This window comes from Eptatretus burgeri, chromosome 8 (genome assembly GCF_056783735.1).
Source record: "Eptatretus burgeri isolate ZD-2024b chromosome 8, Ebu_testis_v1, whole genome shotgun sequence".
Lineage (NCBI taxonomy): Eukaryota > Metazoa > Chordata > Myxini > Myxiniformes > Myxinidae > Eptatretus > Eptatretus burgeri.
Genome location: NC_140968.1, coordinates 103,978,778 through 103,997,223, shown reverse-complemented (window position 1 = coordinate 103,997,223; position 18,446 = coordinate 103,978,778). Strand labels below are relative to the sequence as shown.

At 42.8% G+C, this 18,446-nt stretch overlaps 1 protein-coding gene across 1 annotated transcript in view; it reads left to right on the top strand.

Moving 5' to 3' along the window:
• LOC147022469 (protein lifeguard 3-like) overlaps nucleotides 1-18,446 on the top strand; it is a 40,437-nt gene that overhangs the window by 12,912 nt on the left and 9,079 nt on the right. Inside the window, exons 3-7 of the mRNA XM_085893382.1 lie at nucleotides 13,748-13,812; nucleotides 14,468-14,521; nucleotides 14,735-14,785; nucleotides 17,038-17,077; nucleotides 17,448-17,485. Of these exons, the coding sequence (XP_085749508.1) occupies nucleotides 13,748-13,812; nucleotides 14,468-14,521; nucleotides 14,735-14,785; nucleotides 17,038-17,077; nucleotides 17,448-17,485 (248 nt within the window). The remainder of the gene's footprint in view (nucleotides 1-13,747; nucleotides 13,813-14,467; nucleotides 14,522-14,734; nucleotides 14,786-17,037; nucleotides 17,078-17,447; nucleotides 17,486-18,446) is intronic.

The window sequence follows — 18,446 nt, the reverse complement described above, 5'->3', positions numbered from 1 at the left end:
AACATTACCTTCACAATGACAACTACACCGCCGAGAACAGCATATCATCTAAAAAAGTATATATTACCTCAACATTACCTTCACAACAACAACTACACCACCTCGAACAGGATCTCATCAAAATAAATATATATTACCTCAACATTACCTTCACAACAACTACACCACCTCGAACAGGATCTCATCGAAATAAATATATATTACCTCAACATTACCTTCACAACAACTACACCGCCAAGAACAGGATCTCATCTGAAAAAAAATATTACCTCAACATTACCTTCACAACAACAACTACACCACCAAGAACAGGATCTCAACTGAAAAAAAAATTTCCTCAACATTACTTTCACAACAACAACTACACTGCCTAGAACAGGATCTCATCGAAATAAAAATATATTACCTCAACATTACCTTCACAACAACAACTACACCGCCAAGAACAGGATCTCATCTGAAAAAAAATATTACCTCAACATTACCTTCACAACAACAACTACACCGCCGAGAACAGGATCTCATCTGAAAAAATAAATATTACCTCAACATTACCTTCACAACAACAACTACACCACCTCGAACAGGATCTCATCGACATAAAAATATATTACCTCAACATTACCTTCACAACAACAACTACACCGCCGAGAACAGGATCTCATCTGAAAAAATAAATATTACCTCAACATTACCTTCACAACAACAACTACACCACCTCGAACAGGATCTCATCGAAATAAAAATATATTACCTCAACATTACCTTCACAACAACAACTACACCGCCTGGAACAGGATCTCATCTGAAAAAAATATTACCTCAACATTACCTTCGCAACGACAACTACACCACCTAGAACAGGATCTCATCTGAAAAAATAAATATTACCTCAACATTACCTTCACAACAACAACTACACCACCTAGAACAGGATCTCATCTAAAAAAAAAAAAAAAATTACCTCAACATTACCTTCACAACAACAACTACACCGCCGAGAACAGGATCTCAACTGAAAAAAATTCCTCAACATTACCTTCACAACAACAACTACACCGCCTAGAACAGGATCTCAACTGAAAAAAAATATTACCTCAACATTACCTTCACAACAACAACTACACCGCCTAGAACAGGATCTCATCTGAAAAAAATATTACCTCAACATTACCTTCACAACAACAACTACACCGCCAAGAACAGGATCTCAACTGAAAAAAAATTTCCTCAACATTACCTTCACAACAACAACTACACCGCCGAGAACAGGATCTCATCTGAAAGAAAAAAAAAATCCTCAACATTATACCTCAACATTACCTTCACAACGACAACTACACCGGCGAGAACAGCATATCATCTAAAAAAAAAAAATATATATATATATATATATATATATATATATATATATATATATATATATATATATATATATATATATATATATATATATATATATTTTACCTCAACATTACCTTCACAACGACAACGACACCACCAAGAACAGGATCTCATCTAAAAAAAAATTACCTCAACATTACCTTCACAACAACAACTACACCACCTAGAACAGGATCTCAACTGAAAAAAAAAATTCCTCAACATTACCTTCACAACAACTACACCGCCTAGAACAGGATCTCATCTCAAAGAAAAAAAAAATCCTCAACATAACCTTCACAACGACAACTACACCACCGAGTACAGCATCTCATCTAAAAAATATATTACCTCAACATTACCTTCACAACAACAACTACACCGCCAAGAACAGGATCTCAACTGAAAAAAAAAAATTCCTCAACATTACCTTCACAACAACTACACCGCCTCGAAAAGGATCTCATCTGAAAGAAAAAAAAAAATCCTCAACATTACCTTCACAACGACAACTACACCACCTAGAACAGGATCTCATGTAAAAAAAAATATATTACCTCAACATTACCTTCACAACAACAACTACACCACCTAGAACAGGATGTCATCTGAAAAAATAATTACCTCAACATTACCTTCACAACGACAACTACACCGCCTAGAACAGGATCTCATCTAAAAAAAAATATTACCTCAACATTGTGGTGTAGTGGCCTGCGGGGGCAGGGCACGATGCGGGGAGCATGGGGGAGGCGTGGAGGAGTGGTTTTGGAGTGGTCACGTGCCTGCACGGGATATAGGAGTTCGCGCCTCCTGAGGGGTGGTTGTAGTCTGTGAAGTCTGTGGAGCCTGGGTAGTCTGTAGTATTGTGCATCTGGACGGGCAATAAAGTGTTCGAGAATCCTCACGACTATCCGAGTCCCGCTGCCCTCCGGACATTACAAACATTACCTTCACAACAACAACTACACCACCTAGAACAGGATCTCATCTAAAAAAAAATATTACCTCAACATTACCTTCACAACGACAACTACACCACCGAGAACAGGATCTCATCTGAAAAAAAAAATTTCCTCAAAATTACCTTCACAACAACTCCACCGCCAAGAACAGAATCTCAACTGAAAAAAATTCCTCAACATTACCTTCACAACAACAACTACACCGCCGAGAACAGGATCTCATCTGAAAGAAAAAAAAATCCTCAACATTACCTTCACAATGACAACTACACCACCAAGAACAGGATCTCATCTAAAAAAAATATATTACCTCAACATTACCTTCACAACAACAACTACACCGCCTAGAACAGGATCTCATCTGAAAAAATAATTACCTCAACATTACCTTCACAATGACAACTACACCGCCTAGAACAGCATATCATCTAAAAAAAAATATATCACCTCAACATTACCTTCACAACAACAACTACACCGCCAAGAACAGCATATCATCTAAAAATATATATATTACCTCAACATTACCTTCACAACAACAACCACACCACCGAGAACAGGATCTCATCGAAATAAAAATATATTACCTCAACATTACCTTCACAACAACAACTACACCGCCTGGAACAGGATCTCAACTGAAAAAATATATATTTCCTCAACATTACCTTCACAACAACAACTACACCGCCTAGAACAGGATCTCATCTGAAAAAAAAATATTACCTCAACATTACCTTCACAACAACAACTACACCGCCTAGAACAGGATCTCATCGAAAAAAATATATTACCTCAACATTACCTTCACAACAACAACTACACCGCCAAGAACAGGATCTCATCTGAAAAAAAACATTACCTCAACATTACCTTCACAACAACAACTACACCGCCAAGAACAGGATCTCATCTGAAAAAAAAATATTACCTCAACATTACCTTCACAACAACAACTACACTGCCTAGAACAGGATCTCAACTGAAAAAAATATATTACCTCAACATTACCTTCACAACAACAACTACACCGCCAAGAACAGGATCTCATCTGAAAAAAAATATTACCTCAACATTACCTTCACAACAACAACTACACGGCCGAGAACAGGATCTCATCTGAAAGAAAAAAAAATCCTCAACATGACCTTCACAACGACAAATACACCACCGAGAACAGGATCTCATCTAAAAATATATATTACCTCAACATTACCTTCACAACAACAACTACACTGCCTAGAACAGGATCTCATCTGAAAAAATAATTACCTCAACATTACCTTCACAATGACAACTACACCACCGAGAACAGCATATCATCTAAAAAATATATATTACCTCAACATTACCTTCACAACAACTACACCACCTAGAACAGGATCTCATCGAAATAAAAATATATTACCTCAACATTACCTTCACAACAACAACTACACCGCCAAGAACAGGATCTCTTCTGAAAAAAAAAAATTACCTTAACATTACCTTCACAACAACAACTACACCGCCTAGAACAGGATCTCAACTGAAAAAAAAATATTACCTCAACATTACTTTCACAACAACAACTACACCGCCTAGAACAGGATCTCATCGAAATAAAAATATATTACCTCAACATTACCTTCACAACAACAACTACACCGCCAAGAACAGGATCTCATCTGAAAGAAAAAAAAATCCTCAACATGACCTTCACAACGACAAATACACAACCTAGAACAGGATCTCATCTAAAAATATATATTACCTCAACATTACCTTCACAACAACAACTACACCGCCTAGAACAGGATCTCATCTGAAAAAATAATTACCTCAACATTACCTTCACAATGACAACTACACCGCCGAGAACAGCATATCATCTAAAAAAATATATATTACCTCAACATTACCTTCACAACAACAACTACACCACCTCGAACAGGATCTCATCAAAATAAATATATATTACCTCAACATTACCTTCACAACAACTACACCACCTCGAACAGGATCTCATCGAAATAAATATATATTACCTCAACATTACCTTCACAACAACTACACCGCCAAGAACAGGATCTCATCTGAAAAAAAATATTACCTCAACATTACCTTCACAACAACAACTACACCACCAAGAACAGGATCTCAACTGAAAAAAAATTTCCTCAACATTACTTTCACAACAACAACTACACTGCCGAGAACAGGATCTCATCGAAATAAAAATATATTACCTCAACATTACCTTCACAACAACAACTACACCGCCAAGAACAGGATCTCATCTGAAAAAAATATTACCTCAACATTACCTTCACAACAACAACTACACCGCCGAGAACAGGATCTCATCTGAAAAAATAAATATTACCTCAACATTACCTTCACAACAACAACTACACCACCTCGAACAGGATCTCATCGACATAAAAATATATTACCTCAACATTACCTTCACAACAACAACTACACCGCCGAGAACAGGATCTCATCTGAAAAAATAAATATTACCTCAACATTACCTTCACAACAACAACTACACCACCTCGAACAGGATCTCATCGAAATAAAAATATATTACCTCAACATTACCTTCACAACAACAACTACACCGCCTGGAACAGGATCTCATCTGAAAAAAAATATTACCTCAACATTACCTTCACAACGACAACTACACCACCTAGAACAGGATCTCATCTGAAAAAATAAATATTACCTCAACATTACCTTCACAACAACAACTACACCACCTAGAACAGGATCTCATCTAAAAAAAAAAAAAAAATTACCTCAACATTACCTTCACAACAACAACTACACCGCCGAGAACAGGATCTCAACTGAAAAAAAATTCCTCAACATTACCTTCACAACAACAACTACACCGCCTAGAACAGGATCTCAACTGAAAAAAAATATTACCTCAACATTACCTTCACAACAACAACTACACCGCCTAGAACAGGATCTCATCTGAAAAAAATATTACCTCAACATTACCTTCACAACAACAACTACACCGCCAAGAACAGGATCTCAACTGAAAAAAAATTTCCTCAACATTACCTTCACAACAACAACTACACCGCCGAGAACAGGATCTCATCTGAAAGAAAAAAAAAATCCTCAACATTATACCTCAACATTACCTTCACAACGACAAATACACCACCTAGAACAGGATCTCATCTAAAAAAAATATATTACCTCAACATTACCTTCACAACAACAACTACACCGCCTAGAACAGGATCTCATCTGAAAAAATAATTACCTCAACATTACCTTCACAATGACAACTACACCGCCTAGAACAGCATATCATCTAAAAAAAAAAATATTACCTCAACATTACCTTCACAACAACAACTACACCGCCTAGAACAGGATCTCATCTGAAAAAAATATTACCTCAACATTACCTTCACAACAACAACTACACCGCCAAGAACAGGATCTCAACTGAAAAAAAAATTTCCTCAACATTACCTTCACAACAACAACTACACCGCCGAGAACAGGATCTCATCTGAAAGAAAAAAAAAATCCTCAACATTATACCTCAACATTACCTTCACAACGACAAATACTCCACCGAGAACAGGATCTCATCTAAAAAAAATATATTACCTCAACATTACCTTCACAACAACAACTACACCGCCTAGAACAGGATCTCATCTGAAAAAATAATTACCTCAACATTACCTTCACAATGACAACTACACCACCTAGAACAGCATATCATCTAAAAAAAAAATATTACCTCAACATTACCTTCACAACAACAACTACACCACCTCGAACAGGATCTCATCGAAATAAAAATATATTACCTCAACATTACCTTCACAACAACAACTACACCGCCTGGAACAGGATCTCAACTGAAAAATAAATATTACCTCAACATTACCTTCACAACAACAACTACACCGCCAAGAACAGGATCTCATCTGAAAAAAAATATTACCTCAACATTACCTTCACAACGACAACTACACCACCTAGAACAGGATCTCATATGAAAAAATAAATATTACCTCAACATTACCTTCACAACAACAACTACACCACCTAGAACAGGATCTCATCTAAAAAAAAAAAAATTACCTCAACATTACCTTCACAACAACAACTACACCGCCGAGAACAGGATCTCAACTGAAAAAAATTTCCTCAACATTACCTTCACAACAACTACACCGCCTAGAACAGGATGTCATCGAAAAAAAATTAATACTAGAAGCGAACGTAGAATTCTTCTTACATTCGCTTCTGACTTTACCTATAACTTGTTCACAACTGTATCTGCAATTTCCGGTTACTTCGGCCTGGATTCGGGATCAGCGATCAAATAACGTAAATCACGATTAAAAAATATTTTTTGATGATGCGGGAGATATCTTTATTAAAATCAGTGGAGGAAATATACACCATGTCTGATATTATTTGGGTCTTTCATGTCTCCGATGATGCCTTTATCTCCCGGCATGCATCATTCCCCATGACAAAAACAGGAAACAAAAAAAAACCAGAAGCAAAAAAAAAACGGAAGCAAAAGATTCATTACCAACGACACGGATTCACAATTGCCAGGGTATTGTGTTGTTTTTGTTGTTTCCTATTCTGTCATGTGCACGCGTTAAGTAATATTCACAAGATAGAAATAAAACCCAATTGTGTTTATACACCGCACAGCGTTTAAAAACAACCGGAAGCAAAAGGTCATAGCCAACGACACGGATTCCAAATTCTAGGGGTATTGTGTTGTTGTTGTTTCCTATTCTCTCATGTGCACGCGTTAAGTATGAAGCTCACTCCGTTCACTATAAAAAATGGTGGCATGAAATAAAGTGCAGGTTACATGTAGTGGTGCTACAACCAGCAGGGGGCGCTACAACCAGCAGGGAGCGCTACAACCAGCAGGGAGCGTTACAACCAGCAGGGGGCGTTACAACCAGCAGGGGGCGTTACAACCAGCAGGGGGCGTTACAACCAGCAGGGGGCGTTACAACCAGCAGGGGGCGTTACAACCAGCAGGGGGTGCTACAACCAGCAGGGGGCGCTACAACAAACAGGGGGCGTGACAACGAGCAGGGGGTGCTACAACCAGCAGGGAGCGTTACAACCAGCAGGGTGCGTTACAACCAGCAGGGGGCGTTACAACCAGCAGGGGGTGCTACAACCAGCAGGGGGGCGCTACAACAAACAGGGGGCGTGACAACCAGCAGGGGGTGCTACAACCAGCAGGGGGCGTTACAACCAGCAGGGGGCGTTACAACCAGCAGGGGGTGCTACAACCAGCAGGGGGCGCTACAACAAACAGGGGGCGTGACAACCAGCAGGGGGTGCTACAACCAGCAGGGAGCGCTACAACCAGCAGGGAGCGTTACAACCAGCAGGGAGCGTTACAACCAGCAGGGGGCGTTACAACCAGCAGGGGGTGCTACAACCAGCAGGGAGCGTTACAACCAGCAGGGAGCGTTACAACCAGCAGGGGGCGTTACAACCAGCAGGGGGCGTTACAACCAGCAGGGGGCGTTACAACCAGCAGGGGGTGCTACAACCAGCAGGGGGCGCTACAACAAACAGGGGGCGTGACAACGAGCAGGGGGTGCTACAACCAGCAGGGAGCGTTACAACCAGCAGGGTGCGTTACAACCAGCAGGGGGCGTTACAACCAGCAGGGGGTGCTACAACCAGCAGGGGGGCGCTACAACAATCAGGGGGCGTGACAACCAGCAGAGGGTGCTACAACCAGCAGGGAGCGTTACAACCAGCAGGGGGCGTTACAACCAGCAGGGGGTGCTACAACCAGCAGGGGGCGCTACAACAAACAGGGGGCGTGACAACCAGCAGGGGGTGCTACAACCAGCAGGGAGCGCTACAACCAGCAGGGAGCGTTACAACCAGCAGGGGGCGTTACAACCAGCAGGGGGTGCTACAACCAGCAGGGGGTGCTACAACAAACAGGGGGCGTTACAACCAGCAGGGGGTGCTACAACCAGCAGGGGGTGCTATAACAAACAGGGGGCGTGACAACCAGCAGGGGGCGCTACAACCATCAGGGGACGTGACAATCAGCAGGGGCGCTACAACCAGCAGGGGGCGCTACAACCAGCAGGGGGCGCTACAACCAACAGGGGGCATGACAACCAGCAGGGGGCGCTACAACCAGCAGGGGTGCTACAACCAGCAGGGGGCGCCACAACCAGCAGGAGGCGCTACAACCAGCAGGGGGCGCTACAACCAGCAGGGGGTGCTGAGGGTGATGGTGGTTCCCATTGTGTGCTGCCTTTTTGTCTGCTGGTTGCATCATTGGTAAGGGGCACGGCTATTTCGCTGATGCAGTGCCGCTATTACCAGGACACTGGTGCTCATTTTGCCGACCTTGGAAGGATGACAAGCTGAGTCAACCCCCTGGTCTTAATTTAGTGGCCAACGGGACTCAAACTCAGGACCCTCGGATCCCAAGCCACCATCCTAACCGCTAAGCCAACAACAGGCTACGTTTGTGGTGGGATCATGCAATGCATTCTGGGTATGGAGCTCGGCGGTTGCACTTATCTGTTTTGTTCGGCGCTGTGCGATTTTTCAATACAGTCGATTGCTCTCCCAAAGTATCGCCTATTATTCACACGCACCAGGTGTTTGGAACAAGATCTGAATAAATGTTGCTCAGCAATGAAAGTTTACCAAGTTTAGACAAAAAGAATTCTTATCGAAATGTTAAATCAATACTGCAGCCTACATATCTTACAACACAATGTCTAACCTGGTCAGTCTACACACCTGAGACCTCGAGACCTCGGGGTAAGAAATGATCATGGGAAACGATTCGTATTGTTAATCACCCCCATCCATAATCATTGCTCACCTCACCCACGTGACCGCCTTGAACATGGCGGACCGCCAATAATCATGTAGTTGTACCATGTACGCCATTAAACAACCACAATAACATGATAATGTAGCTCTTAAAATATATCGTCGCGTCAGCAGTCAGCTAATGAGAACCTCTCCACCAAGGAATGAAAACCTTGAGGATAAGCCAAATGTTTAAAAGGAGGCAATATCTAAACTGCCGATCTAGCGATGCATGCGTGGGCGACGGAGAGGAAGGACGTTCGTTCACTTAAACTTGGAATTAATAACAAAATAATTATTACAACAATAGTAAATAACGAATGTGGGATGTTGGGGAACATGAGCGAAGTTTTTTTTTCCAGTAGGACCTGCTCTTTGTATTTAACACTGAACGAACAAACAAATATGGACATTTAAACGTGAATCAAAGAGATTGAGAATGTAAGATCAGGAATATGATATTTAAAACACAAACTCACTGTGCGATTTCCGCATATCCGCCCGTCCATCATCATGTCCGCACGTCCATCGTCATGTCCGCCATTTTAGCCATTTTCATCTGCTTCCCGAGCGGGGAAACACATTTTGTATTTCCTCGCTTTTTCCCATTTCCCCGTTTGTGTGGGGTACCCTGTAATTGAAGTTTTAACTTGGAGTATAACGATTTGATGGACCTCATCTCAAGAAAAGCTAAAATGGACATTAGGAAGCTTTTTGTGAAAGCGACTGTTGAGCCGCCGGTGGTCGGGCCCAGGTTGGGCCCAGGCACCGCCGCTTTGCTCACCTCTCGACGGCGGATCGATGCACGTACAGCAAGACGAGCTCGAACCTTTGGAAGCAGTGAGTACAGGTTCTCTCAGCACGCATTCCAGTGAAGATGATGTGAGAAACGTAAACGTTACAGATCTCGGAGAAAAACCATTAGACCTAATCAGCCACATCTGGCTGATTCTCCAAAGAGAAAATTGGGGGAAAAAACAGTGGTTGTTTTTCAATTTTCCACCACAACAAACTCCCTTGAGTTGAATATTCTGTTGAACAAGATGCTGTGTGTTCTGCTTTCCCTGCCGTCACTTACACTCGTGCAGGACTGGAAGATAATCTCGGAAAAATTGTCTAAACATGTCGTCTCCCAGGTTCATTTGCTTCAAACATCACGAAGAAACAGGAAACAGGAAGCAGTGAAACTTTCGGAAAGTCATCAATGCACCATTGAGAGAAACAGGGATTACCTTGTAAAGGTTTGTGACGTTGTCGAGTTCCTTTCAAAGCTTGGCTTACCGTTTTGTGGGCACAATGAGGGAAAGGAATCTACATTGAAAGGGAATTTCCTCGAATTTTGGGATTTCATTTCAAAGTACAACGGACCTTTTAATAAAATGCAGGCTAGTTATTTTAATTGCACAAGTCCTGAATTTCAAAACGAAGTGCTGCAGATCTGTGCAGATTTGGTTCTCAAAGAAATTGCCCAGGCAGTGAACAACACCGGGTTTGTTGCCATAATAGCAGATGAGTCCAGATCGTTGAAGACGGAGCAGCTTTCAGTTTGTATCAGATACACAGAAAACCTTTCAGATACACAGAAAGGTTCCCGTGCTTTGTCAATTGCTCATTTATGGTGCCAACAAGAAAGCTTTGGAGACAAATGGATTGCAGAATGTGCTGATCGTTGTCCAATCTTATGATGGTGCTGCGGTTATGTCAGGACACGTAACTGGGGTTCAACAGCGAATGAAAGATGACCATCTGTTTGCAATGTATGTACATCGCATGGCACACAAACTCAACCTCGTCCTTGTGGAGTGCTGTAAAGTGAGTCGTAGTGCAGCTATGGGCTTTCTAAATGTAGTTGAGAAATTGTATTCAGTGCTTGTGGAGCCAACCAATCATCAGATGTTGATCGACATGGAGACAGCTTTGGGTGTAAAGCAAAAATAGATTGTGCAGCCCAGTGATACACATTGGGCATGTCAGTGGAGAAGTGTGTTTGTAATAATAACACATTACATTGCCATCATACGGTGTCTTAGAGATCTAAGTGAACAAGGCGAAAAGTGGTGAGTGGAAGTAAACGGCCTTTTTCATCTTATGACTTGAAGTTCATTCAATGCCTCCTTCATTATCTTTCACGACATTTTGAAAGTTATTCATGTTGCTCACAAAGGAGCAACATGAATAATCTTCAAAGCATCGACACCACAGTTGCAAACGCTGCCTCCATCATAGACAACCTGAAAGTGTACTTTGAAAAACTCAGAAGTGAAGAAATCTGGAATGATATTTAGAAAGGAATGACAGAATTCTGTAAAGACCATGACATTGCAGTGCCAGACGAAGACACACATCACTTGCAAAAAAGAAAAAGAGCTGTGAAACTCTCGGCAGCTCTTACGGACTTCTTTGTCCCAACAACTTTGGGTCAAAGAGAGCATGTGGAAGAGGCAACAAATGTGTATGAAACACCCGTGACTGTAACCCAACCTCAAAAAGAAGTGACAGCAGTTGTGCATCCCTGTTTCGGATGCTGTAACTGCAGAGTTAGAGACGATTCTCAAAAGAATCGATGGAAATTACTGAAGCATGTGACTCGTTGTTAAGATGTCACAAAAATGGCATTCATCTACATCCACCCTTGCAGAAATATGCAGACCCACTCAAAATATATCCTCAGCTTGCAGCTGCAGACGTGGACCTTTTTACCAAAATGGAATCTGTTGTTACCCTTCAGAGACTTCAAAAAGAATTGTCTCAGAGAATGTACCCAAACTGTTACAAGCTCCTTCAGTTAGCTCTCACATTGCCAGTTGGGACGGCCACTTCGGAACGAAGCTTTTCTGCAATGGGACCGATTAGAAATTGGTTTTACTCAACCATGGTGGAGGAAAGATTCTCTTCACTGGCTCTTTTTCACATTGAAGGTGATTTAACTGCGAAGCTGATTCCAGAGGACATTGTGGATGTTTACGATAACTGAAGGGAAAGACGATTGCACCTACTTTAGTCATTAAGGTAAGAACAGTATTTATATTAAGACATGGTCATGTATATGCCTGGTGTTGGCTTAATGGTTATGGTTGTGGGCATTGGATCCAAGTGATCCTAAGTTCAAATCCCATTTGGCTGTTGAATCAATATCAGGTTGGGTTGAGGTTGGCAAAATGAGTGCCAGCTTACTGGTGTCCTGTGTTGGAGTGGTGACCCGTCCAGGATTGTACCAAATAGCCAAGGAGACTGCTTAGGCAGCACCAACGCTCTGCACAGAGTGCCGTCCCAATGGATGGATGGATGTTTATGTTTGGCAGACATGATTTATAAAGTGCTTGTTGGTTATTTTTTTATTCAATAATTTGTTGTTATGCTAATGCAGCATCGCAAACTATGCCTAATGAGACTATGCCTAGGTTGGTAATGAGACAACTTTGGGAGGGTGAGCAGGTGAGGGGTTATTGAATAATGCATGGTACTTGGGGGATAGCTTGGGGAAGACAGAATAAAGGGGAGAGTGGGAAAAGCAATGTCAGATGTAAACTTGTGGGAAAATAAAGGGCCCACCAACTTTCCACCATTGCGAGAGTAACGGTGTCTGGGAATCCTGCACACGTGTTGAGATACCAGTGGTGTGGAAGGTTTGGTTTTCAACCACCTCAAGATGAGCAAGGTGGGAAGTGGGAGCACCGGCCCAGAGTGGGAGCCATATTACATGGAACTCCATTTGAAAGCCTCGCACACCACGTGTGGCCCAGGAATGCTTTGGCTATACAGAGAATGCCAGTCAATGAAGGACCTTTAATGCTTTGTGATACGATTCCACCATGAAAGGTTGAGGAAAATAGTAAGGCCAAGTATTTTCAGGGTCTGCACCTCTTTCAGTGGCTGTCCTGAGAACTAGAACGGACAGTTAGATCGCCGATCCTTGTGTCACTTGAGGATGTTGAACTTCATGTTCCAAGTAGTTGACAAACATGGAAAGGATAAGCTACTGCTCTAACACTTAGGACTAGTCTGTGAGTCTTGGCAAATCTCACACACATACCTTGTCCCTCTGTAAGGATCATCAAAAATGAAGCGACTCATCTATTGTCACAATAAACCAATGGAAGAGGTTCGGTCTTTCAACCTTCTGGGCTTCACCATTAGCTACGACCTCTCGTGCCAAGACCCTTTGCACAATAATATTCCGTATAATCTTGTGGTGCTGCTCCTGAGTGTTGAACCTCACTGAGGTTCATCATTTGAAGCTGCACTGTTGTTTATATACTTACAAGGTCGTACGGGGTTGGAAGCTTTCATCCCAACAGAGTTTTTAAATGCTAAACAGTTTGTGTATTAACATATTAGACTCCGTACCACAGCAGCTCACCAATCGGTGATGATACGATCAAATAAAGTAAGACTGGGGAGTTCAAATATGATATTTGTATTATGGGGACACAAGCATTTTGAGGAGAAATATTATAACCAAGAAGATTGCCTTAAATCACAACGCTGATTTGCTTTTGCGAGTGCTGTACTAGTTTTGTCTTATCCTCCAGGTCTACACCATCGTGTTTGTGCAACTTGCCTTCACCACCATTGTTGTGGCCATCTGCACCTTTGTGTAAGTTTTTATACAACTCTCTCAAGTTCTCTTAATCAAACTTCCTTTTTACAACTCTTTACAAGCTACCTCCCGATGAATAGTCGTTCAACATAAGAAATGGTGGATAGGAAAAGCGTTCACCACATTACAGAAAACGATGTAAATAACCGAAGATGTGTCACAGTGATCTAAGGCTTACGGAGGAGCTCGTACGTACAATACATGCAGGACGAGGACATACAGAGCTGTCGATGTAATTTCCATGAACTGTACGGACCTTCGTAGACAACGGACAACTCAACGCAGTGCGTAGCACTTGAACCTTAGATCCAGAGCCATGAGCTCAAGTTTGAACACCAAGCATGAAATTTTGGAAAACTAATCTTGGCCCGAACTAGTACAGAATTGGATGCCTTGAATGGCATCAACAGCAGAAGTTTCTTTAAACAAGAATGAGATGTTTGTACTGCGAAAGGTTCCCCAAGTTATTGTCAGTATACACGGATGGGTAGATTGAACCCATAAATGTATTTATCCAAAAGTTCTATCAATGGAGTCTTACTTTTCCTTTACAAAAGCTTTTTGTGTCCTTCCTTGATCGAAAATGGAAACCGCATGGATCAGTTGTTAAAATGAGAAAGAACTATCAACCTTTATTTACACTTGTTTCCAGTGATGAAGTTGGGAATTTTGTTCGAGCCCATCCAGTGGTGTACTATGTGTCCTAGTGAGTATATCACTCCATTTGTACAGCTTTTTATTCTTATTTAATCACTCAATATTCCTTACATGCACTTGACATCGACAGCAAAAGGATCGCTGAGGAGCACGTTATCGGCCCGACACATTCATAACACACCGACTAACCTCGCATTGGATTGTTAACAAACCTGTTCACACGTCCTCTAATGAAAGCCTTGGATTGTCTCCATCTCCACAGTGGAGTGTTCATCGCATTGTACCTTGTGATGGCATGTGTTCCGAAAGCCAGGTAAGGAGTCATTTTCATATTTGTTTTTCATTGTATTACATGTGATGAAGACCCTCACCAATCCTGGCCAAGAATTTAGGGGAGTCAATTGAGGATTCTCGAATATACGGTGTATTGAAGTTGCACAGCACTTGCAAGAATCCGGCCTAATAGCCCCTATGCTCCTCCAACAAACCGCATTCGACTTTCCTCGTTTACCGTTAGCAGTTCGGAACCCGCGCAGACCCTGAGGCTGCGCTCAACGGAGATCCCTCCGGATCGCGGCGTTCAGGACCTGACAGTGTCCCATCTGGGTCACCAGATGTACCGGTTCGGAACCCGTGCAGACCCCGAGGCTGCGCTCAACGGAGGGATCTCTGTCGAGCGCAGCTGACACCGCGATCCGGAGGGATTTCCGTTGAGCGCAGCCTCAGGGTCTGCGCGGGTTCCGAACTGGTACATCTGGCGACCCAGATGGGACACTGTCAGGTCCTGAATGCCGCGATCCAGAGGGATCTCCATTGAGTGCAGCCTCGGGGTCTGCGCGGGTTCCGAACTGGTAACGGTAAATGAGGAAAGTCAAATGCGGTTTGTTGGAGGAGCATAGGGGCTATTATGCCGGATCAAGTGCTGTGCAACTTCAATAAACCGTATATTCGAGAATCCTCAGTTGACTCCCCTCAATTCTTGGCCAGGTTTGGTGAGGGTCTTCATCACATTATGAACCTGAACTTTTTGATGATTGTTTTATTTTAATTGATGATTTTGACGCTTGACTGGGGGGGAGTTGAACCCCGGGGTGTGCCGAAGCATAAACCATAGCCAGGAGAGGAAGAGTGCAATTAAACGACGCACAAAAACTGAAACCACACTCAGCAACGAGGCCGACTAAGCGGCCTGGATAGTTGAGGCATTAAGATGGCCGCTCAGCTATCCAAGACTCTTTCCACAATGACAGTTACATCAAAAACAAAAATATTACAAGGCCACTCCAGTAGAGCGCACACCTCGCCCCGTCATGCCTAATCCACAAGAACATATTGGGCCCAATACATTTTTTTTAATATCGTGCTATACATCGTTTTTGTCCCAATCTCTCCAACATGATTAATCACTTTAAAAATTAAATAATTCTCGTATCCAGATCCGGATCCGGATCTTCACCAAAATTGAATCACTTTGTCCTTGTCACACACCAAACCTGCCCATAAAATTTCATCCGGATCAGTCTTCAACCTTTTTGAGATATCCTGCACACAGATAGACAGACAGACAGACAGACAGACAGACAGACAGACAGAGAGGAGTGAAAACATAACCTCCTTCTCCTTCAGTGGCGGAGATAATAAATCTAATTCTAATGTTCTTCCTGAAGGCAATAAGCTTGGCGTTGGCTTAGCGGTGGTTATGGTGGTGGCTTGGGATCCTAGGGTCCTGAGTTTGAGCCCCGTTGGCTACTGAATTAACACCAGGGGATTGACTCAGCCTGTCATCCTTCCGAGATCGGCAAAATGAGCACCAGTGTACTGGTAATGGGGGCACTGCATTCGTGGCATAGCCGCGCCTCCAACCGATGACGCACCCAGCAGCCAAAATGGCTGTTCACGATCAGCACCTGAAGGCAGATTCAGTGTTGCCAAAGCAGCCTCATGGAATGGCTTACACTAGATGGTTTGCCTTAGCTTTCCTAGTGATAGTTAGGACAGAAAGATGTAACTTGTTGAGGGTGCTGGTGATAGCTCACCGACTCTTCACGAAGGGACACCATGATATCTTTCACGTTTTGTAAATAATGCAAGAATGCACACAGGAATCTGGCTCTTCCATGAAGCCTGATGGTGGAAAGAAAAATAATACTTCTGGACAGTTTTCTCCACTTATGAACACAGTTTGGACTTCTGGACAGTTTTCTCCACCTGGATCAGAAAAGCAAATTAAACAAAGTTCTTCTTCTTCTTGAATATAGCAGCTTGGCTGCTGGGTAGCCATCATTTTGCTGGGGTGTGGTTGTGCCAATGATAGCTGTGCCCCTCTACCAGTACACTGCTCCTCATTTCACCGACATCAGGATAACAGGTTGAGTCAACCCCACCTGGTGTTAATTCAGCAGTCAACAGGGCTCTAACTCAGGACCTTAAGATCCTTAACCACTGAGCCAACAGCAGGTTTATAAACAAGTTAAATATGTAATGAAGGTAAGAATGAAAACTGTGTTGATGGTGTTGAAGTTTCAGGGAATATTTTGTTGAATGTGATTATTGTGTCATTTGCAGGAAGAAGTTTCCATGCAATTTCATCTTGCTTGTACTTTTTGTAAGTATATAAAATTATTTAAAATTTAAAAGTGCACGCACGCGCGCGCATGCACTCACGCGCACGCACGCGCGCGCATGCACTCACGCGCACGCACGCGCGCGCATGCACTCACGCGCACGCACGCGCGCGCATGCACTCACGCGCACGCACGCGCGCGCATGCACACACACACACACACACACACACACACACACACACACACACACACACACACACACACACACACACACACACACACACACCTTGATGTTTGCACAATGCTTGTGCTGGGAGTCATCGTTGCATCGGTCATATTGCGAAGAAGTTTAAATCTTTGACTCATGGTTTTAAAGCACATTAATGTTATTTCCGCCTCATTCCTTCTTAGACCCTGGCATTGTCTTACATGACCGGAATGATTGCAAGGTAGGTGTGATTTGTCTTCTCCATATAATGTGACCTAACACAACATGGAACATTATTTTCATGCGGTGATTTGAATTTGAAATCCCATGGACAGTCGAGCTCCATTAAAAGAACACTGATTCATTAATACCTAGTCTCCATGAGTAGGTTTGTAGCATTTAGGATGGGCCAAGGGTCTTTAGGCCTTGGTCCAGGTGGGGTCTACTTTAAGCAGCTTTAAACCAGGCCTGGCAGGATGGCCTCGAGGTATACACACTCACCTCTAAGCTGTCCAGCTGTCCACCCAACATGATGTCATCACATTGTTCCTGTGGGTGGTGTATATGCAGCCCAGCCGTGTGTTTGATACGTTGTTCGGAATTTCGAGTGGTGACGGAGGCCATTTGGCCCATCATGCTTTGTATTAAGCCTGGATGGTGTGTGGCTGGGGATTTGGGAATTTTAACTGGGAAGAGTGTGATCAAACAACCTCAGGGTTTTACACACACCATTAATTTAGTTTATTATCACTTTATTCGTCATCGATGATACCAATGCAATCTTTACCATTCCTTTGCAATGAGAAATCTAAAACCTTCGCATTCCTCGGACTCAAAATCCGAGAAATTCCACGTACAGTAGATTTTCAAAATCAAGGGCAATCCGGGTGGAGAAATGTGGGATACATTAACGGAGCCCACAAGGTGGCGGATTGTTGCCTGGTAATGACTGACCGTTGACAAAGAAGTTGAGACGTGGGGGTGAGCTGAGAACTCTCCTCGGCATAGCTTTTCAAAAGCTTGTACGCATGGCTTACTATTGGTCAGAATGTAAGCTTTATGATTGGACTGAATGATGAATGGTCCAAAGTGCTAAGTAACAAGAGCGATTGAGAGTGCTTCCTTTTCGCAAGGAAGCCAGGTGACTTGGCATCCTCGCAATTTGGCGCTGAAAAAGCCCGCAAGTCGTTGGGTCCCATTAC